The sequence below is a fragment of the Alligator sinensis genome, unplaced genomic scaffold, assembly GCF_000455745.1.
Source record: "Alligator sinensis unplaced genomic scaffold, ASM45574v1 scaffold917_1, whole genome shotgun sequence".
NCBI classification, from domain to species: Eukaryota; Metazoa; Chordata; order Crocodylia; family Alligatoridae; genus Alligator; species Alligator sinensis.
Window position 1 is genome coordinate 1,328,883 of NW_005841988.1, and position 23,196 is coordinate 1,352,078.

At 41.4% G+C, this 23,196-nt stretch overlaps 1 protein-coding gene across 1 annotated transcript in view; it reads right to left on the reverse strand.

The window, feature by feature from the left end:
* CNTLN (centlein) overlaps positions 1-23,196 on the reverse strand; it is a 383,712-nt gene that overhangs the window by 164,875 nt on the left and 195,641 nt on the right. Inside the window, 2 exon segments of the mRNA XM_025201267.1 lie at positions 8,957-9,082; positions 11,649-11,770. Coding sequence (XP_025057052.1) covers positions 8,957-9,082; positions 11,649-11,770 — 248 coding nt within the window.

The window sequence follows — 23,196 nt, forward strand, 5'->3', positions numbered from 1 at the left end:
AACAAGCAGATACTTGGGGAAATATGGAGACCTAAGGCATTCCAGGGAATTTCCTTCAATATCCAAAGCTTAGCGCAGGACATGGGAGAGAGAATTATCCCAACCAAGATGTAAATAAGTGACTTTTGGAAAAAAAGTAACAAAAACAGAATCACTAACCGTTGGCATCACCAGTCCCTCAATACAAGGATGACAGTCTTCCAGTAGATAAGAAAGTCATCAGTGAGTTCAGTGATGACCGAAGAAGACAATCCAAGATCTGCATGGTTGCTTGCAGACATGGCCAACAGTTTTAGGAGGAAGGATTGGATCCTGGTGCTGTCAGGTCACAGCTTTCCCTTAGTCTCTCTCACCTATAACATCCTTATGACATGTCCTAGCCAACAAAGTTGGTGCTGTTTAAACATGACTGGTGGTATTTGCTTGAGCCAGAACTCTGGCATTTGTTCTTCTGCCCTTCCAATTGATGTGAAGGATTTCCAACAGACATTACTGACAGTAACATTCCAAGGCTTTCCAGTGTTTCTGATACATTGTCTAGGTTTGACGTACATACAACAGGGTATGAATAACAACCATCTGGTAGACAAGAAGTTTGCTTTGAGTCATGATAGCATGGCCACTGAAGATACAAGTTTGGAGATATCCAATGGCAGCACTGGCAGATTTTATTTGGTGTTAAATACTGTCACTGTCATATTGAATGAAATAGTTTGAATGTTTGTAAAGGTTGCCCATTAGCCAGTCTCAGGAAGAAGATAGGATTTATCTCCTTATCTAGCTCATTGTTTCGGAGCTACGTGCGAAATGTCTTGACTTCACTTAAAGTCTTAATTTAAATTGTATCTTTAGAAGTTTTTTACAAAGAAAGCAAATATCCTGAATTCCGAGACATCAAAGCCTAAGGCCTTTTAACCAAATTGCTAAGAAAAGGGTATTTACAGTGATATGGAAGTCTCCCCAAGAATAATTTAAAATGCTCAACAAAGGTAATTTCTGTTGAGTAAGATCCGAGCCCAAATTTGGGAGGTGTGATAAGTTGAGTAGGAGGAGCCCAATGACGGCAGCTCACTCAATAAAAACCTGTAACTTACTGTCCCAATTTGGAGGTGACTTCACTTGCAGAACAACGAAGGAAGAATCGCAAGTGTAAACTCGGATTAGATTGATCACCTAATCCAACCTCTCCGTGAACACGAATCTCTTAGTTCACGCTGAAGCCGCGGAGCACCTGAAAGGGACTGAAGGAAGGGGACGTAGTCCTATCACTGCTGAGCCCAGCTCATTGAATCGTATTGCTGAGGCCAGCCTATTGAACCGTACTACTGAGGCCAACCCATGAAATCGTACTACTGAGGAATGAAACCATATTTTGGTATTTGGCTTCTCGGAATTCTAGGATTGTAAGTATATTATGAAAAATAACAGTATTGATTCAAATTTAACTTTTAGTTGTAATTGTAGTTGTTTTTGTAACACTAATTCTTATAGCATTGTTTGGGAAGGAAGTGCATTCAGAGCATTGTTTCTGATATATGTAATTATTGTGTTTTTAATGTTTGTGGTGTTTCTTAAAGCTGAGCAGTGTTATATACGTAGCAAAGAGTTTTAAAATAAAATTGTGTTGTATAAATTAAGTGTGTAATCATTGTGAAATCGTGCAATCAGCTAACTACTCCCCCAGCCAGTGCATCAAAACGAATCAGTAAATTGTGTGGGATTTTCTCTATTCCATAACCCACTAGAGACAGTCACATATGTTAATTTTTTGGAAAAGGTGACTATTCAGATAGGTGAAATGCTCAGTGTTCTCCAACGACTGCCATCTAATGTTAATATGTGGAAAAGTTGTTTTGGGGTAGGTTGGTAAAGCATCTTGGTTTTTGTGAAGTTGACAGACCATGAAGAGTCCACGAATTTCATATGCGTCACAGAAGCAGCCAAGAGTGACTTAGAACTCTTCGAGTGAATGGGCAGAGACAACACAATTGTCAGTGTACTGAATATCAGCAATGGAGGTGATTGCTATCTTGGATATGAAATGCAGCTGGTTGATGCCAAAGAGATTCCTGTTCATACAATATTGGACGCTGACTCCAGATGGAAGTGCATCAGCAATAAGATGTAGAATAGCTACAATATAAATGGAAAAAAGTGTTGTTGCAATCACACATCCTTGCTTGACTCCAGTTCTAATGCTAAAGGGGTCCATTTCTGGGCCATTGCTATGGATGGTTGCTGTCATGTCATCATGAAGAAATCTGATGATGGTAACAAATTTTGGCAGGCATCCAAATCTCATAAGGGCCTCTCTGTTGACTGAATCAAAGGCTTTAGTTAGATCAATGAAGGTCATGTAAAAATCTCTGTGTTGCCTACTGCAAGGGGAGTGAGTCTACTGAGGAGTTTGCAGACAAGGATCTTCCTAGCTCTGGACAGGAGTGCAATGACAATGCAATCCAATTTATATCCTTTCTTGATTATAGTTACAAGTCTGGCATCTCTCAAGTCACTGAGAATCTGTTCGTATTTCCACATTTTCAGAATAACAGCATGTAGTTGGTGAGAAAGTTTTCTTACACCATCCTTACAAATTCCATTAGGACAACATGTTTTGTTGCTCTTTATCTGTTCAATGGCTTTCAAGGCCTCTTGTTAGGTTGGTGGATCTACAAGGCAGTCGTTAATGGTGTGTTGTGAAATGGCTTTGATGGCATTATCTTTGACATTAAAATCTTGGTTCAAAAGCTGCTGAAAGTATTCCTTACACCATGCAGTGATGGTGGAGCGGTCTTTAAACAACAATTTTCCATCCTTGAACCTCAGAGGGATGTCTCCTTGTATGCCTAGCCCATAGATAACTTTGGTTGCTCCAAAGAAACTATGCAAGGTGTGGATGACAGCAAACTTTGGATCTTTCTGCTTTGTTCTCCAACCACTTGTTCAGAAGCTCTATTATTTCATCAAGGAAGAAAGCTAATTTGCAGATCAATGCTGTGAATTCCTTTAATAGTCAGGTATCAGGACTGTTCTGTTTTACTCTATTACAAGAACACACTGGGACTAAATTCACTTTCTTAAAGGGTCTGACAGGGTCAGAGGAAAATATCCCTTAAACAAATGTCATAATTTAGAATGGATAGCACTGAAACATGACTATGCTACTAATGATTTTTTCATTTATCAAATAGTTGTTTGGAGCCATAAAATCCAAGATGGGCATGACACTAACATAGCATTTTAGTAATTAAAGAAAACATTGACAAAAAATCTTTCCTTTGTTCTTACAATGTTATTATTCAGGAACACTTTCCTACAATAAGGGCAAAATATGCTCTTTTGTGGGTCTGTATATTTGTGTGTCAACTGACAGCCCTGGGAGGTCAGAGTAAACTATGGAGCAGGTGTTTGATCTAGATTGTGAAAGAGAGCAAAAAACATTACACATGTCTAGGGATAATGCTGCCAAAAGAAAGAGTAAAGCAAAAAGTACTAGCAGTACTTATATTTTGAGGATGTTCAAATAATTCAGAATTCCTTTACAGGAAGAAAATTTGTAAACCTAGAAAGTTTACGCAAAAGCTTGCAAACTAAGGAAATCCAGCATTTGGCCATACAGATTTTCTAATCTGTTTATCTTTATTTCTTAGCTTTGAGATTTAGAAACATAAGTTCTTGTATTCTTATTTGCATATCCATTTGCTTGGTGAATGAATGAATTAATCCCCTGCCTTTAGACTAACATGGCTAACTACCATTCTTGGTATTCAGGAGAGAAGTTACAAGCAACTCTCCCATCTACCCCATCTAGTCACAAAATAAAAACAACAAAGAATACTACTATACTTATTAAAAGTGATTCTGAGCTAATTTTCAAATTAATAATTGCTAGAAACCGAAAGATGTGAGAGCAGCTAAGGACTGGAATAATTTAACAGCCCCAGTCATATAGTTCAGAGCTTACAGATGGATGATGAAAGATGGAACCTATTGCTTAGAATTGTACGTGGTCACTTTACCTCCTTTCATTAAATCTAAAAAAAAAAATCAGCTTATTGATTGAAAAGTGGTAAACAAGTGTAAACTACTGCTGTATTTTAGGCACAAACTGTCTGCAAGATTCAAGATGGGAACCAGAGAACATGTGGCATACTGGGAGGCACAATTGTTGGGTTTGAGCATCAGATCCCATTTCCCTATTAAATGTACCAAACTATACCAGAATTAAAGTTGCCTTTTCTACCCTAATTTTGTCCCTTTGTATATTACAATAGTGTCTTCAAGGACATGATTACACACTATTTTTCCCACAGGACCCAGACCCTTCACATGTGACGAAACATTAACACCTTATTAGGCTGCTTATAGGAACTTAACAGGAAATATGTGTATTTTCAAAAATGGGCAGGAGACGATTCCTATATCACTGTACCAGAAAAGCCTGGTTAAATTAGGAAAAACACTACACAAAAGAATTTCAAAATATAGAGTGAATCGAACATTTTGTCTGGTAGCCAAAACTTATTAAATAATTGCAACACCTGTTGAAAACGTGTCACAAGAGTGCCAGAAAATGGCTTAAGAGTGCAAAGTCATTAGTCCCATCAGACCTTCCCAATCAACCTTAGCCTAGACAGTAACATATTTGCTTCATTTAGCTGATTAAGTTTATGGCTGAAATATAACTGGTGATTTATTTGAAGTATAAACTATACTACTGGTAAAACTTGATTAATCAGTAAAATATTCAGTCAGCTAAAGACTTTTAGTTGTAGAAACTTATGATGAAGGTTGAAACTTAAAAAAAGGTTGTATGTATTTTAATGTTTTCCAACATTTTGTTGCTCTTAAATGTTAATCCTGTGAAGTTTTTTTTTGGTTTTATACTACTTAATTAACAACTTGAATAAAAACTAATTTGTGTACTAGCAGTATGGTTCATCCTCCTGAGTGAAGTTTTAAAGTCCATTTGAGTATGATGCTGCTTTTCTATTTTACTTGAGGGGAAAAGAAAATAATCAAGTTCCACGTTTCTGCTTAACTTTAGCAGGCTCAAGCAGATCCTGAATATGAAAACTGGAATGGCATTTAACATCTGGAGCAACATGGTGTTTGAAGAGCATCACACAGTGCATTAAGAGAGTGACCCCCATGGCTCAGGAACGAATAAGAGGCCATATTCATTCTACCTGCAACTACATTGACTTGCATTACTCATTAGCTTTTGTTTAAGTTGTGCAGGGCTACTGAGATATTTATTAAATTAACATTCTATAACACAACAAAAACATTTTAATAATGTGGATAAAAGATGTACTTTAAAGACAGTTATTCCAAGTACAGTTTTTGTTTCTCCTCCAATCCCTTAAATATTGGCAGGAGTTTAGAAGACAGTAGCTGAAGCATTCCCAGCTTTCTAAGGATAACAAGCTTTTAGTGAGTAGCCATGTTAGTTTAAGAGCTATGATACTTTAAACTGGCATTGTCACTTGAATCAGTGATGCTTATTTTTTTCATCTAGTGGTCCTGGGTTCAAAACAATCTTACACAAAATCAATTTTATATCCCAAAGGATGATAAGAAAGAGGCTCTATAAATCAAACATTGTAAAACGTGGCTTCCTATCCACATCTGACACACTGATTGAAACAGTGCACTTTACCTTAGTAAAAAAAAAAAAAAGGGAACTGTAGAAGATATAAAAACATCAAGTAAAATAAGCAATGAAAATATTTTCTGTATACATCGAGTTTTATTCAGTAATCCTATTAGGATGGAAGTCATTTAAAGTGACAGTGGAAGAATCTTAACCCCTTCAAAGGATGTGGGTCAAGAGAAACTTATAGGAACACATGCACAGGAACACTGTGGTACCAATAATGACCAGATTTTACTAATAAAAGAAGTGTAATAAGTTGCAATACTGGAGAAGATATTCAGAGATAAATGTGGCACTTTGAACTATAATACCTGACACTCAGTGGGGATTACAAATCATGCCTTAAAATTATTATTAAGTGTTAGATAGCACAGTAAATATTTACTATGCTTTACAAAGGACACAATAAAACAAGAACTCTCACTTGGTTGAGTTTACAACAAACACAGGCAAGACAAGTCATGGGATTCCAGGTCCAGGACTGGGTCAACATGGATCAACATACATAATGGACAGCAACTATATCTGCTGTAAAACTGTGCTGTGGTACATCCCTTGTCAATAAAAATTATGTTAGCAAAAAAAGATTTCAGTACAAAAAAATTCATAAGTCTCTTCTGCTTTAAACAAGGCTTCAGTATCAAAAGAAATGGGTATACAGATTCAGTATCCATCAATATTCTCCATACCTCAAGCATTCTGCACCTCATAAATCTAGAGAACTTGTATTTTAAGCACTTCACTCAATATTTTCAAAGAAAAGGTGCCTAAAGTTATACTTCTAAGTCCATATATGTTCAAGTGTCCTAGTATTTAAAAGTTGCATATCACGCAGCAGCACCTGTTAAAAAGTCAGTGGAATCATCAGATACTAACTCCAATTAGGAGTCAGTATACCTCCTGAATAATCTGAAGAGTGGTCTACATGCAGTTAGGCCATTATTCCAGATGAAAGTCCATTCTGTCTATCATTCCTCATTTGGAGAACTCCCAAACGTAAAAAAGAAAGAAAAAGGATCTAGGTCTTATCTAAATAATATCTTGAATCTTTAACATCCACATATTGGCCTTGTTTCTCTTGTTTAAATTTAAAAAACATTTTTTAAACAAACGTAGTTAAGCCAGTAGAAAAATCATATGTAGATACACTTATCTAGGTTTAAGGGTGGCATAGGTTTAGCTGAAACCTGTTCTTAATCAATTTAAGTTAAATCAATACATTCTGTGAATGTAAATATGGCCACAAAACTTTTGGATTAACTAATTAAATTGGTTTTAAATATCACACTTCTAGATAACTGGTGCAAGTTTCTTTGCAGACAAGTCCTTTATTCATGCAACTCAAGAAAGAATCTAAGAGCTCCTTCATAAACAGAACCATGAAGTCACTCCGGACCAAATGCTGCATTTCTTATTTTAGTGAGTTTGCACGTCCCAGCAGGTATTTGCTTGGGTGAGGTTGAGTGAAATCAGAACAAATAATAGGAAGCTTTGTATAAAACAAAATATGAGAATTTTTACTTTTTTAATTGACAAAAAAATAGCCTAAAATTGGCTGCAAATGTGAAATAAACTCTTCAGGGAAACATACTACCACTCCCCATTAGGTCAAAGACCCTCCAGGAATCAGAGGAGCAATTTAGCAAGTATTAAGTAGAACTTAAGGCATTGGTTTTGATCTATACATCTTAAATAGTGAAGAGCTCAACTCCTCCTCTGTGCGATGCTGACAGTCCTGGTCTGTGAAAGATCCTGACTGATATAAGAAATGGGATAGCTAGCAAGGCATTCCCTATGAAGACCACACAACTTACTTCTTAACTCCACAAAAAATTGAAATCACTCACGTTTGTTAACTTTTTGGGCATGCACTATGCTTGGTTCCTTTGCTTGCCCTGGCTTTGCAAGAATGGAAAGGCTCTGCTGGGAGATCTTTAGCACTTTTTTGTTAATGGGATGCTACAGGTTGTGCTGGATATGCTGATTAGTGACTGACTGAGGATTACAAGAGTACCTATATAGTTACATGTTAAGTTCTCAAAAAGCATCTATAGCAAGATATAGGGGACCTTTCCTGATTGTTGCCTGTACAAATTAAAATAAATTCATTAAGCAACCAAAAACTGGAATGTGAGAAGTACGCTGAGAAGAACAGTTATACAACTGTAAATACTAGGCACTAAAAGAGATAATATGAAGCTGCATGCAATGAAACCAGAGGTAATATTGCATATTGGATACATAAACCGTGCACCCACACTAGTAAATTAACTAACTTTCAACAAAAGTATATTATAATTGTAGCCTTTCTTTATGCTAAGTGCAACAGAGTAGATATGTATAAATATTAAATGGGAAAACGTATTTTCCTTAATGTGGTCATGCTAACAGGCCCTAACCCAAGTTTGAAGAGAAGCTCCATAAGTATCTTGATGGTTAAACAACAAAATCAACCTGACTTAAAACAACTGTTATATAGCAGGAAAGGATAATTATACTGTACTAACTTCCTTTTGTCTAGTATAAAGGGAAGTTTTCTTACTTTCCCAGGCTGAGTTTAATAGTCTATGAATTATGAGATCAAAGCAGCAAACTGTATGTTTTCTAAAGTAAGAGTTTCCTTCACCAAGTTTTACACTTACTACAGCTAAAAGAGCTGTGTGAAGGGATCAGCACTAAACCCAAAGGACAGGCAGTGCACAGCAAGAAAGAGAGCAAGTCCCTCGTGCTTTTTGCAGGTCACTACCAAGGACCATGTTAGCAGATCCACACCAGACCCTTAACAGGCAGCTCTGCTGCTACCAGTAATTAGCTTGGACAGCTCTGGCTCCAAGAGTAGCAGCAAGGCTACACCATAATGAGCTCAGCTGGGATTAGCAGGACAGGGCAGGGAACCAAGAGAGCTGAGGCATTCTGCATTGCGTATGTATCAAGGAGATCAAAAAAGGATGGCTGGCTAGGTTATCCCCTCACCACCTCATTCCAAAAATGAAGCGTGGCAGTGTGTAAAATACAGGCTAATGAAGAGCGACACCTCCAACAGATGAGAGCCACATTAATTAACACAATCCCTAGATCATGCAATACAGTTTCTGTTAGTGCTAGCAAATTTGTAACTTGTCACTGATAAGGTGAAAAAAGCTGATGTTTTTCCTTTCTGTTTTTGGTAGAAGAGGGTTTAATTTTGGAATTTTGTCAGGAATTCCTCTGTGTGGCCTTCAAGGCACAAAGAAAAAAAACTTCAGAAAACCACCAGCATGTTTCTCCATGTGTATATTGTTTGAGAAAGAAACTCACTTTTCAATCAATAGCTTTTTGTGTTCCCTTTTGAAATACGCTAGCTCATTCCAGACAGCATCACAATCTTCCTGGCGAAGCTGATGAGGGTCTGCATGCTGGTGTCGGCTTTTACTACCTTCATTCCTGTTTATAAGTGGGGGTGGGAAAATAATAAATATTTGTTTTGACACTGAAAACATACAAGAAAATAAAACTCAAACACACTCTTCCCACACCTCCTCTCTCTCCCTCCCACACACCCACACTTGAAATCACTAATGAATAACTCATGTATGCTAAACTGATTTCTATTGCATACGACTACTAAAATTCAGTGTATAAAAATTAGAGGTCAGACTACAGAGTCTCAGAAAAATAGTATGCTAGTATGGCAGTAGAGGTCTGAAATGAGATACGGCAGATCATGGTCTCCCTCATTCATGCAATCATCAGAAAGGAGGTAAAAGGTCTCCAAGAAAGCTTAGAAGCTACCAGTCCTAGTACTCCTCCCAACCGATCTGAAAGTAACCCAAGTGCCCAGCTTTAAAGCAAGCTGCTGGACTGTTTCCTAACATTAGAATGGACTTTCTGTGGCTTGAGTGTACATCAGGAGATGACTTGAGAAGACAAAAAAAAAAAAATCACCTTATTTGCTATTAATGATGATGCCAGGAAGAAAAATGAAATAAAAACATTTCTTCATTCATGTTTTCATTCTTACTGTGGGCCAAAATTTCATCAATGTAAAGATACTGTACAATAAAATATGGAAATCCCAGCAGGCCCCATAACACTATAGTATTGTAATACTACATTGGAATGTGGAAACCATAGTAGGCCCTATCATTTCTGCAGCCAGGGATATCTGAGAATCAGTATTAATCACAACTTTTTTGCTACTCCAAATTTATCATTTCTACAGTACTGGAGCACAAGGATTTTATGGTTTCAGTGAAACCTGGGTGTCTTGAATATGTTCTCAACCTACCAAAAGCTGATTTTGTTTATTTTTAATATTTTTGATACATACACAATCTGATTTTTGTGGTGTTGGTGAGTGATTCAACCTGACTTCAACTAAAGCTAAGTATATTTATGCAGTGAATGGACCAAACTACTCCATATCTTGGATAAAGACATCAATCCTGAATTTAACAGTCCATTAGTTAAAATTATGAAAATATTTCAGTCTCTGTTTCCTTTAACTCCCTAACTTTTCTGTTGACACTACCAATGAGGTTGTCTATTAGAACATATGACAATATTGTGCAGAAATGGGAATCTACTGAGGTGGGCCAGATTAAGGTACCAGAAACAGATAACAGGAAAGGCTGATTATTATTCACACTGAAGTTGCTATGCCACATAAAACAATAAAATGGCCTACAAATTCTAATATTATAAAAGCCTAAGTCTGTCTGTTTGTTGGTCCATAATGCTTTATTCGCGTTCTGACTGGCTGTCTCAGCAGCTAATCAGAGTGCCCTACACAAACAGGGAGAAATAGCAAAGCACTACCATAACAGTGGGGACTGAGGGGCCAGAGGGGAGGCAGAGGGGGATGATGGGGACCGGAGTGCCGCCATAATGGAGGGGATGGAGCGGGGGGTTTGCTCCTTGGAGCCAGGGGCCCCTCAACAACAGTCAGCAGGGAGGAGAGGTGGCAGGGAACAGGGGAGGGAGAGGAGCAGGAAGGGAAGAGGAATGGGCCCGGATTGGGGCGGGCACAGGGCTCCGATCCCAACTGCTCCCCTCCCCCCCCGTCATTCACTGGATGTTACAAAAATGTATAGCAAAAGTCCTTGTTATGGAGAACATCGTTTTCCAGGAGCACACCTAAGCATATGCTGAACATTAAGCAAGTGTTCACACATCCTATGATTTCAATGAATAAGAACATGCTTTCATACTTTCTTGAAACATAACCTACACACCTAAGACCCAAAATGTACTGATATATTTATAAATGTCCAAGATGTCCCAAAAGTATTAGGCATAAATATTAAATTTGAAATAGAAAATTTATGCCAGTTATGGATGGGACTTTCAAACAAATAAACTTCTCATTTGCTAGATTTTGATATTTTGATTATTTTGTTTTAAAAGATATATTACTGTAGTATGATTTAAAAATGTCCAGGATAACCAGAAGTAATATATTTGTATACATTTGAAAAAAGAGAATATTCTGTTTTGTGAATATTTTTCCTTTAAGAAGGCCATTAACTGATGTCTACCCTAAAATCTTGTTTTTAACATTCACTATTTATAATATTTCACTGGATGTCTATTTACCTCTACGTTATTTAATAAATGCAGTTCTTTTATAAAGTGTTTGTAACAAAAAGCCATCCATTTTTCCATCATAGAAAAAGGAAAAAAAAAGAACACACAGTCATCAAATTAATCCACTGGGGAATTAGGCAGTCATAATAAGCAACCCTATCAGACCTTTGTCCAGTAGTTAAGCTCAAAATGAGATCTTAAACAAAATAAGTAAAGATATCAGCTCATTACATTTTAATCTTGATTTCATCTTTACATTTTCTCATATGATTGTGTGTCAGGTACTCTACTTTAATAAAAGATAAATAAAAGATCATCACATAATGACTACTTGATTTGAATCAGACTCTCAGAACACCTATGTAATTGTTTCATTCAGATTTAATATTTAGATAAAATATTTTTAATGAGCTATGCAACTTACTTGCTATAACCCTCTTCCCACTGCTTTAATTGCTCTTTTACTGCTCTGTAGTTGGTCTGTAACATCTGCAGCCTCTTCTTGCGTTTTTCATGGGCTGCTCTTAGCTCATCATTTTCTCCATTCTGTACAATACCAAAAGGCAAAATTAGGAGTTTCATAAAATATAACAGAAAATTTCACACCGTATGTCTGAAACAGGTTAAATTCCCATTTTCAGCAATTGTTACATAAGCAATTTATAATATAATGCAGCTTCTTAAAAATGCAAATAGAAAACTTGGAAATCAGTCACCAGCTTCAAAGCATTGGTTTGCTATTTTTCATAACTACTTAAAAATGTCAAGACTTTAACGTGAATGGCAAGAATTTTCTACTAAACTTGTTAATAATTTTCCCTTTAAAATACACAGATTAGTACACATGGAAATATACAGACTGAAAAGGGATCAGCCCTATTCTGTTTTACTTACAAGACATTTATGATCTACTCAGTATTATTTTGTCTGAGGATGGTTAAGTGGTACATTTTATGCTACACTATGTAAAATCTGATATGCGCAATTTTACCCATTACTCTTCCATAATCTAGTTTGTGGCAAACTACGTGCCACACAGAAAAGAAAAAAAATTACAGTAGTTTTAATATGACAGAGATCATATGGGAAAACAACTAAGTTTATAGAATGGAAAATAATTAGAGGTATGCAATAATTCATGTTCAAAGATTACCTTGTATATGATTATAAACACTTTTTTAAGGAACCTTAATATTACATCCTTAATAAACATAAGTATTAAAAATAAGACCACTTAAATTAACAACTATATTGTGGCAAAATATTAATATAGAATTCAGCTATTATTAACGTATATTTAAAGTTATTTTGAATTTTGAACCTTTACTAGGCATGAAATTCCAAAACAACAGAATATGAATTCTACTTGCAGATCAATAGAAGCCCTTTGCCTGCCATACCAAAATCACTACACTACTACACTCTTATTGTTTAGTGCAGTGGTTTCAACCATTCTTCATTTGTGGATCCCTTTGGAAATTTAGAATGGAAGTGCAGACTACAAGTGCTCCGATACATCGGTCAGTATCGCATTGACAGTGATGCAAGGAAAACTTACATTATTGGCAATCTGCTATTTTTGGCCAGGTGGCTACAGAGTGGGCTACCATCACCCCAGAATTCACCGCAGCCCCGCCTCCAGTGCTCCCACCACCCGCCCCAAGCACAGCCCTGGCCCAGTCCCCTGCCAAGAAAAGTCCAGTGCCATCTCCGCCCCCAGGACCAGCCCACAGCAGCAGCCCACCCTCACCCCGCACGCAGATCTGGTGGGCAAACGCTCCCCTTGACTCCCCAAGGTGCATACAGTGGCAGGAGCCACCCCCTCCCATGCTGAATGGACAAGCCACTCATGGCTCCATCCCATGATATGCCCCGGCTGGGCAGCACCTGTCCTGCCTCTGCCCCTGCCTCGTTCCCTCCCCATCACTGCAGAAGCCTCAACTGCCCCCTCGTACATGTTCCCTTCCCCTGTCCCTTCCTCACAACAGACTTACCAGCTGTATACTGCTCTCTAAGCTTCAGGGCTGCATATCATCAATCAAAACAGTATCACCCAATATGGCTCATTAATAACTGGCCATTGGTATCGGCCAAAAAAATCTTTATCAGTGCACCTCTAGTGCAGACCACTTTAAATTGTAAGTGTGGGTATTCACATACTTTTGATTGATCATAGTCATCTTTTGTGGGCCCCTTAAACATAGTCTGCAGGCAGAAGCCTAGCAGTCTGTAGACAACAGGTTGAAAACTGTGGGTCAGGGAGGCCGGGGAGGGAGATTCCTTGCCCTCCATCGAAGCTGACCACGTGAAGGAACACCTTGACAGGCTGGATATCTTCAAGTCAGCTGGCCCTGATGGGTTACACCTAAGGGTACTCAAGCAGCTGGCAAGCATCATAGCTCAGCCCCTGGCATGGATCTTTGAGAACTCCTGGTGCTCTGGTGAAGTGCCTGAAGATTGGAAGAAGGCCAATGTCGTGTCTATCTTCAAGAAAGGGAGGAAAGTAGACCCAGCAAACTACAGGCCCAGCAGCCTGACCTCTACCCTGGGAAAGGTCTTGGAAAGGATTATCAAAGAGGCCATCCTTAACAGACTAGCTGACAGCAATATCCTGAGGGATACCCAGCATGGGTTTGTAGCAGGCAGGTCTTGCTTGACCAATCTCATTTCCTTTTATGACCAGGTGACCTATCACCTGGACAAGAGGGAAGAGATTGACGTTGTATATCTTGACTTTAAAAAAGCCTTCGATCTGGTATCCCAGGATCACCTCTTGGCAAAACTGGCTAACTGCGACCTCAACCTCACCACGATTTGCTGGCTGGGGAATTAGCTCTGAGGTAGGACCCAGAGGGTGGTGGTTGACGGAAGCCAATCGTCTTGGTGCACGGTCACCAGTGGGGGCCCCCAAAATGAAGTGGACATTGGTGTCAGAAGTGGACTGACCAAGTTTGCCGATGATACCAAACTCTGGGGTAAAGTATCCACACCTGAGGACAGGAGGGTGATTCAGGCAGATCTTGACAGGCTCATGAAATGGGAGGATGAGAACCTGATGGTGTTCAACACCGAAAAATGCAAGGTTCTTCACCTTGGGAGGAAAAACCTGCAGCATCCTTATAGGCTCAGCAGGGCTACACTGGTTAGCACTACAGATGAAAGGGACGTGGGGGTGATGATTGACCACAAGATGAACATAAGCCTTCAATGTGAACCTGTGGCTAGTAAAGCGAGCAAAAAACTGGTTTGCATCCATAGATGCTTCTCAAGTAAATCTCAGGACGTCATTCTCCCATTGTACTCGGCCTTGGTGAGGCTGCAGCTGGAGTACCGCATCCAGTTTTGGGCTCCACAATTCAAAAAGGATGTGGAGAAGCTTGAGAGAGTGCAGAGGAGAGCCACACACATGATCAGAGGTCAGGAAAACAGACCTTATGATGAGAGGCTGAGAGCCATGGGACTCTTCAGTCCTGAAAAGTGCAGGCTCAGGGGTGATCCAGTGGCCACCTATAAGTTTATCGGGGTGCTCATTAGGATCTGGGGGAACGTCTGTTCACCAAAGAGCCCCAAGGGATGACAAGATCAAACGGTCACAAACTCCACCATGACTGACTCATGCTGGACATAAAGAAGAACTTCTTTACCATCTGAGCCCCCAAGGTTTGGAATAGACTGCCGCCAGAGGCAGTTTGAAGCACCCACTTTGAATGCCTTCAAGACACATTTGGATACTTATCTTGCTAAGATCCTATGATCCCTGCTGACTTCCTGCCCCTGGGGCAGGGGGCTGGACTTGATGATCCTCCGAGGTCCCTTCCAGCCCGAATGTCTATGAAATCTATGAAAACCACTGATTTAGTATTTAAGTATCAGGAGTACTTTCAGTGTGACCTAACAAAAAGAAGTATAGCAATATTTTATAAATGTAAACAATAAAATTAAATTTAACAATAAACACACAGTATTACAGAGAAGTGCTAGCCTCTCCATACTTATAATGAAACTAGCTTTCGAATAAGAGACTGGTTCTTCCATGGCACACTAACCTGAAACAATCCAATAAAGACTTTAAATGCTGTATTATATCTTAGGTTAGAGTTTCTCTGATGTGTCTTGCCCAAGACATTCCCAGCAGATTTTGAAATACTCAGAATTCAAAAAGTGACTCTGCTATTCGCTATTAAAAGTTTTCCCAAATGCTTTTTGACAAAAGAAACACCAAAACAGATTAATCTCCAGAAGTTTAATATTGCTGGAAATATTTAAGATATAAAAGAGCTTTTACTGGTTTTGAGGACTTACAATTACAAAGATAATTAAAATTACCACAGAACTAGTAAAATGTAATTAATTTTCAGCAACAAAATAGATATGGAGTGAGGATATTCTACAGACTTGTTCATTTCCAGGAAACTATGAACCAGAATATAGGAGTTCTGGTGTGCTCCATAATGGGCCCATTATGGTTCTGCTTGATAGGAGTGGGAATATGCATAAATATCCATTTTGCAGATCCCTAATTTTCAAACCACGTGTGTGATAGTCTTGGCCTGGGGGTACATTAGTTCATGTACTGTTCTAACCAGCTATTGCATACACACCCTTCAAATGTATATCCTGCCATTTGAGAATACTACAAACTCCAGCCACACACTGTTCTGCCCATTACGTATATATGGAAACAGAGTAAGTAGGGCTTGCTTACAAAGAATTCTTCCTGATTAACAGATGCTGTCACTCTTAGCTTGAATTTACTGTGCCTTTTTAAATTAATTCTTGTTTAACGTCAAATATAAATCTGAAGTGTATTTCAAGCCATGTTGTTTCCTTACCACAAATCAGCCTTGCATATAAAGTTCCTCCTTCAATTGCTAAGTGTCATCATAATAAGAAATAAAAATTACTGTGCCCTAATATCCTCTGAGTATCTCATGATGCAGTTGTGAAATAAACCTCGCAACTCACTGAACAAACAGAGAAACTTAGGGCCAAGAAACCAAATGGCATGCCAAAGGTCAAACAGCTAATTCATAACAAAGCCAAAAAAGACAACTTGCATCTCCTAATATCCAGCCTAGTGCCTGAATTATAAGGCTATCCCTTCCTCTCTCCACTCTAGTTTCCATTTTCCCAAATTGTTATAATATATTACCAAATCCTGGATGTCCACCTTCTTGCACTGCTTTTATCTTTCAATTGAAAAATGCAAACCAAATCTCACAAGTATCACTGAATTCTGTCTCTGATACATTTCCATCCAATTCTATTTACTTCAACTGGATTTCCAAAGATGCAAGTGCCAAATTTGGCCCTTCTTGTTCATAAATTCACATTTCTCATTATTTCTCATGTTTCCATTATCTTCTCTTGTTTAGTGATTTTTTTCCACTGTTTTACTACAGGAATATAGTGGACATTAGAACTAACTGGTATCAATAATTATTTTTTCCCCAAGTCTTCTGAAGATTCTCTGTTGCTCTTTTAGTTCCACTACAATTTTTGTTGGATTTCTTACTTCTTTAAAATCCAAAAGTTGTTTTCTACACAGTAATGGGCCCATTATGGTAAGTTGTCTTACATGTTGTGAAAGGACATCAGTGAATGAAGGGAAAACCCTCCCTGTAGATACCTAGCCTGTCCAAAAAACAGGAAGCAGCAATAGCTTAATCAACATGGAAGTGTGTGTTTACTAGTAGGTTCCTCATGACTAACAAATAACCTGTTCAATGTTTTAAAAGGTTCAGTCCCCACTAGGTAATTTTCAGATTTAAGGGATGTAACTAGGACTGTTCTGGATGAATGCGAGGTCAGGGGCAGGGGGGAAGTGTGATATATTGTGACAGATGAAATCTGAACCCATTTTCAGCATAATACTGAAGATCTCTTTAAGAATAAGAATAGAGAGGCCTGAAAAGACATCTAATCTAGAAGAATAAATGGCTAACAAAGATGCCACTTTAATATACAGATAGTCTAAAAAAGCTTGAAAAAAGTGCAACGTAAGTTTGAACAGGCTGTGAAATCTAGGAGTCCTGTTATCTAACATAAAAAAACTGTGTTATTTAAACATTTAATCCCTGAGAGTTACTAAGAAGTCTCTTATCTTTAAGAATCTCTCATCAGGCTTGTGTACTGGATAATAGGGCTGTGCAAAATAGCAGTGTTCCATTTCGCCCAGCATCTAGACAGAACAGCATTCTGTTGCCAATTTTGTTTCAATTCGAAATGGTTGTTCCGTTCTGTTCTGTTCCGTTGAAGCAAGTTCGCCATTTAGAGCCTGTTTCGACATTTTGCCCGTGGGATATAATACGGAAGGTCAAAACAGGCTATAACTTTGTCATTTCTGGCCCGAGTTTGATGACTTGCAGGAATGGTAGCCCTTTCTGAGGGCATGAAGCCTGCCAAGTTTTGAGGAGATAGGTGCAGGGGGTTTGCGGAAACTGCACCCCAAAGTCTTGAAAGCAAAACCCTTGTCACTTGTATGTGTTAAGCCACAGCTGAGTCAAAACTGCAGGCATGCTAGTCCCTGCTGAGGCCACAAAGGCTGCCAAGTTTCAAGCAGATAGGTGCTGGGGGTTCAGGGAAACTGCACATCAAGCTGAGAACAAGCAAAACTTGTCATGTGGGTGACACTGTATGTGTTGAGGCACAGCAGGGTAAAAGCTCCAGGTCTGCTAGACCCTGATGAGGCCACAAAGCCTGCCAGCTGTCAAGGAGATAGGTGCAGGGGGACTCTGGGTTCTGGGGCCCTGCACCTCTGGCTGTTGACAGGCAAAACTCGTGACATGGGTGCTTGTGCAATTGTGTCTGTCTTGGGACAGAGAGGGGTGGAAACTACTGCAGGCCTGGCTGCTAGGCCCTGCTGTGACCATGAAGCCTGCCAGCTATGTCTGTTTTAGGGCACAGGGCAGTGAAAAAAAACTACTGCAGGCCTGCCAGACCCTACTGCAGTCACAAAGCTTGCCAGCTGTCAAGGAGATAGGTGCAGGGGGACTCTGGGTTCTGGGGCCCTGCACTTCTGGCCTCAGGCAGGCAAAACTCGTAACATGGGTAGGTGACACTGTGTGTTCAGCTGCGCCCTTCCTGACACTGAAGCGTCTGCACAACATGGCAGTGTGCCCCAGTGAGGTCTCCTCCTCCCCTACAGACTCGGCTCAGTCCACCACTGTAAATGACAGCAGGTGAAAATAACATAGGTGACTCAACACCAATAGCACCAGCAGCATCCTAGGTAGCCAAACAGAACTGTCAGGCCCTTCTTTCCTCTCAAGTAGGAACTGTGTGTGTGTGTGTGTGTGTGTGTGTGTGTGTGTGTGTGTGTGTGTGTGTGTGTGTGTGTGTGTGTGTGTGTGTTCAGGTGCGCCCTTCTTAGCACTGGGGCCTCTGCACAACAAGGCAGTATGACCCAGTGAGGTCTCCTCCTCCCCTATAGCCTTGGCTCATTCCAACACTGTAAACGATGGCAGGTAAAAATAACATAGGTGACTCAGCAGCCAGCACCAGCAGCAGCAGAAGCATCCAAGGTAGCCAAACGGAACTGTCAAAGAGCCTTTCTTGTTATAAAGGAATTGACAGCAAAAAGTAAAGATGCTGTGTTGGATATATATTACTCGTGGTGTGTGTGATGGCTTATCTTTTTTTTTTTTAATATTTATATGTTTATTATGAAAAAAAACAGAATAGTTAGAGAAATATATCTCAGGAACCTTTCAGGTTGAAAAACTGTTTGTCAGGCTGAGGAAGTACCTACAGGTGGTGTGTCTCCTGCTCCTGGATGGAAGGAATAGTAAAGAAGCCAGAGGCTGGCCTGGCATGCAGTTCAGGCAAGAAAGCCAGTCAGTGAAAATGGAAATGGAGGCATCAGGGGGTGAAGGACAGGCTGCGGTGGGGAAGTGGGGGGGAAAGAGGAATGTAAAAGTTCAGACGTGCCTGGGGAGTCAGATGTCTGGCAGGTTGCAGTGTGCCAGAATTCCACTGTGTATATTGAGTCCATGAGTTTCTGTACCTAGGAGGCTGATGCAGTGAAGTTCATAGGCCCAGCTCTGAAAAGTGGTTTGTACATTCAAACAAGCACCTAACCTCATCACCAAAATGGAAGCCAACCTCCTACAGCTCAAAACAGAAAACCTGCCAACTACCTCCAGTACCCCCACAAACTGCACACCAGAATCTATCAAAGACAACAATACCCAACTACCTGTGGGGGCACATTCCTCACCAAAAAAAACCACTCTTGCCTCCAGTCTCTCAGGCCTGATCCTGAAAGGGAACAAATTACAAACCACTTTTCACAGCTGGGCCTATGAACTTCACTTCATCAGTCTCTTAGGTAGAGACTCATGGACTCAATACAGATTAGACAGTGGAATTCTGACACACTGAAACCTACCAGACATCTGACTCCCCAGATACCTCTGCACTTTTACCTGCGCTACTACATCCCCCTTTCCCTCCCACCCCTTGCTGCAGCCTGTCCCTCACCACCCCGACACCTCCATTTCCATTTTCACTGACTGGCTTTCTCGCCTGCATTGCATGCCAGGGAGGCCTCTGGCTTCTTTACTACTCCTTCCATCCTGGACCAGGAGACAAACCAACTGCAGGTACTTCCTCAGTCTGACAAAAGGTTTTTCAGCCCGAAAGCTGGCATCCTGGGCAGCTAAACCGAGCACACCAGGAGCCTCAGAATAGCAGTGCAACCAGCAAGCATCAGGCCTGTCAAAGACATGATAGGTCTGGGCTTTCCTCAACCAGGACTGTATGCATGCACGCACTAGCTGGAGGTTATGATGCCTCCGACCTGCCTTTCACCAGGGGATCGTTGGTCCTGGCATATACACGGCTGCCGCGCTGCCAGCAGTCCCACCAGGCCTTCCTACCCTGGCAGGGTGCAGTTTTAGTGGTCAAGCCCAGGACCTAGGGCTTCCTCCTTCCCCATAGCCCCATCCCATACCTCCAAGTTCATCCTGGCAGGAGAACAAGCTCAGCAGGGATATGTTTTTCCCCTGGTGATGCAGTCAGTGTCCCCTCCAGCTGAGAGTGGGGCATTACCTGGTTTTTTTTTTAAAAAATGAGAAAAGGAAATAGGTATGGACAGAGTGAGGAGGGTGGCATTCAGTCTGCTTGCACCTGGAGCTTGAGGAACCCCAGCAGCAGGAGGTTTACCTTCAGGAACACCAGCTGTTTTACCAAACCAGCATCCAAGCAGGTGTGTGTGTGTGGGGGGCGGGGGGGGTTGTCATTACATTCCCAGCAATGCTGAACACCCTCTCGCTCAGAACACTGGTTGGTGGACAGGACAGCTTTTTCTGGGCAACTGTGGCCACATCTGGCCACACCTGGCTGCGGCTTGCCAAGTAGGCCAAGGGGTCGCAAACCAGTGGTTCCACATCCTCGGCAAAATAGGCAGCCACCAAGGTGTGAGCGCTACCTGCCTGAAGCTGGGGTCTGGTGGCTCTGGACCCCACCATATAGGTCATGCCCTTAGCCCATATTGGCAGTGCCTCTGGTGGAGGACAAGATTGGCTCATGGATGGTGTGCTAGCAAGAAACAGTGAATCCCTCTGTTTCACGTCCCCCCACCTCCACCATTCTGACTCCCTGACTTTCTTTACCAGTGGCTCCATCCACTGATTCAGGGTTTGGCTGCTGCATACAGTGCCCTTCACCCTTGGGTCACACATCGTGACCAGCATGTGGACTGTACTGGACTGCAAGGGATCAAGCCATTTCCTGATGCCCTCCTTCAGCCGCCTCACAAGTGCCTACACGTCTGGTGACAGCAGCCTGCTTCAACCAGGAACACTGATCCCCTGGAAGCTCTCCATTTGGCTCTGAAGTTCTCTCACTATGGGGATCACCTGGCTAAGGAGGGCATCAGCAGTGCTGAGGCTCTCAGTGGCCTTGAGGAAGGGCTTGAGGATCACCAAGATCTGGGAGATGGTATCCCACTCAACTCTGTTAAGGGGGTCGCCGATCCCAATCTCCCCAAGCAAGGCCATCTCATGGATGGCCTTCTGTTGCTCCACCAGCCTCTCAAGAATCAGGTATGTGGAGGTCCACCAAGTTCCACCAAGTCTCCACATCCTGCGTGATTTTGTGATGTGGGATGCTCAGCTCTTTTTGTTTATCCCACAGCATCTTGCCCCCCTTGCTGCTCCAGTGGAAGTAGCGTACCACCTTCCTGCATTTCGAAATTAGCTTGCTAGTAGTGGCAGCGCCATCACCGGCAGCCCTGTCCCCCCTCCAACGCATCCCTGACAACAAGTTGCAACTTGTGTGCCACATAGCGGATGCCAACAAAGTTGGCATCATAGACCACCTTGATTGGCCCCATTGTTGGTGACCATGAACCTGCGGGCAAGCTCGCCCTGCCCAGCGAGCCACCCCTGCACCAAGTGGTTCATTGCCCCCATGATCTCTGCTGCTTTGTGGGACTCATCCATCACCTCAGCTTGAAGAAGAGCCCACTGGTCACACCAGTGCCCTGCGAGGGATAGGTAGGCATGATCTCCACCCTGACTGCTCAAGATGTCCGAGGTGTAGCGTAAGGCCACCTGCGGACCTGCCTTGTGCAGCTCCTCCCTCAAGTATGCTTGGCATGCCTCATACAGGGATGGCACCACCATCCTAATGAAGGAGGTGCGTGTGGGCACTTGGTATGATGGGACTGCAAATGCCACGAGCCGCCTGAACCCTGGCCACTCAACTAGGGAGAATGGCTGTCCATCGACAGCAGGCATTTCCCCAATGCTCTGGGTGAGCTCGCTTGCCTTTGGAATGCACCCCCCTTTCTGTCCACCTTTCCCCCCACTGTTCCAGGGTGGCCTGCTTCTGCTTTGGGGGGACAGGGGCTTTGGAGTGAGTGGGGAACTTCCCTTTGGGCATGCTCCCACTGGTGCCAGGCTGAGGATGAGCAAGGGCAGGGGGGTGGTGCCTGTGGAGATGTATCAGCATCCCCATGGTGCTCAAATGTTTTGTTCCCTTGCTCTGGCTTTTTTTGACTCAGCAGTGCAGGCAGATAGCGTACATGGGATCATCTGTCAGCTCAAAATAATCCCAGACCACACTACCCGCTCGCTTCTAGGGTGTGAGTGCATCTTGGGATGCTGCTGCACTTCCCCCCTCCTCAGCAGGCAGAGACACAGTAAGAGGAGGAGCAGACTCAGCTGAACTGCTTGCCTCCACCTCTACATCAACCTCCTCAAGGTGCCTTCTGGGGAAGGAGACCTGGCTCGAAGGGAAACTTGAGGGGTGTCAAGCACAAACTCAGGTGATTCCCCCTCCTTCCCCAGAATTTCCCTTGCAAGGGCACTGCCAGCTCTTCTTCTGGTACTGGAATGTTCAGCATGGGAAGTGAAATATGGGTGGAGTAGGCTGCTGTGCTGGTGCTGCTGGTTGTGGTTGTCATCATGGTGGGGGTGGGGGGGTTATGGCTGCTTCACGTGGAGGGAATGCAGCCTCGGATACAGGTAGTGGCACTGCTCCCTTCTCCTTGCTGCTTGTAGCAGCCTCATCCCTTTTAGGCCACATGCCTTTCCACCACACTTTATAGTATGTTTCATGTCTTCCTTTTCTACAAATACATAAATGTATTTGCATTCCTATATAAATTAAAAAAAAAAAATGTAGGTGTGGTGCAGTGAAGAAATTTATTAAACCAATAGAAATTTATCTATCTCTCTCCCTATATAAATTCAATAGCGTAAGTGTGGTGGAAAGAATGAACGTATAAAACCAAATATAAATATATCTTTCTTCCTATATAAATTCTATAATGTATGATATGCTGCAAAGCTTTAAATGTATAGAAATAAAATAGAAATGTATTTCCTTTCCTATATAAATTAAATTCTATAGTAATACTATCCAATACAAGTATAAAATTCAAAAGAATAAATCAATTAATATAGTAAGAAAATGAACGTCTAGAAGAAAAAGGTACAGGTATTCTGAAATCCCTCTTGCTAGGA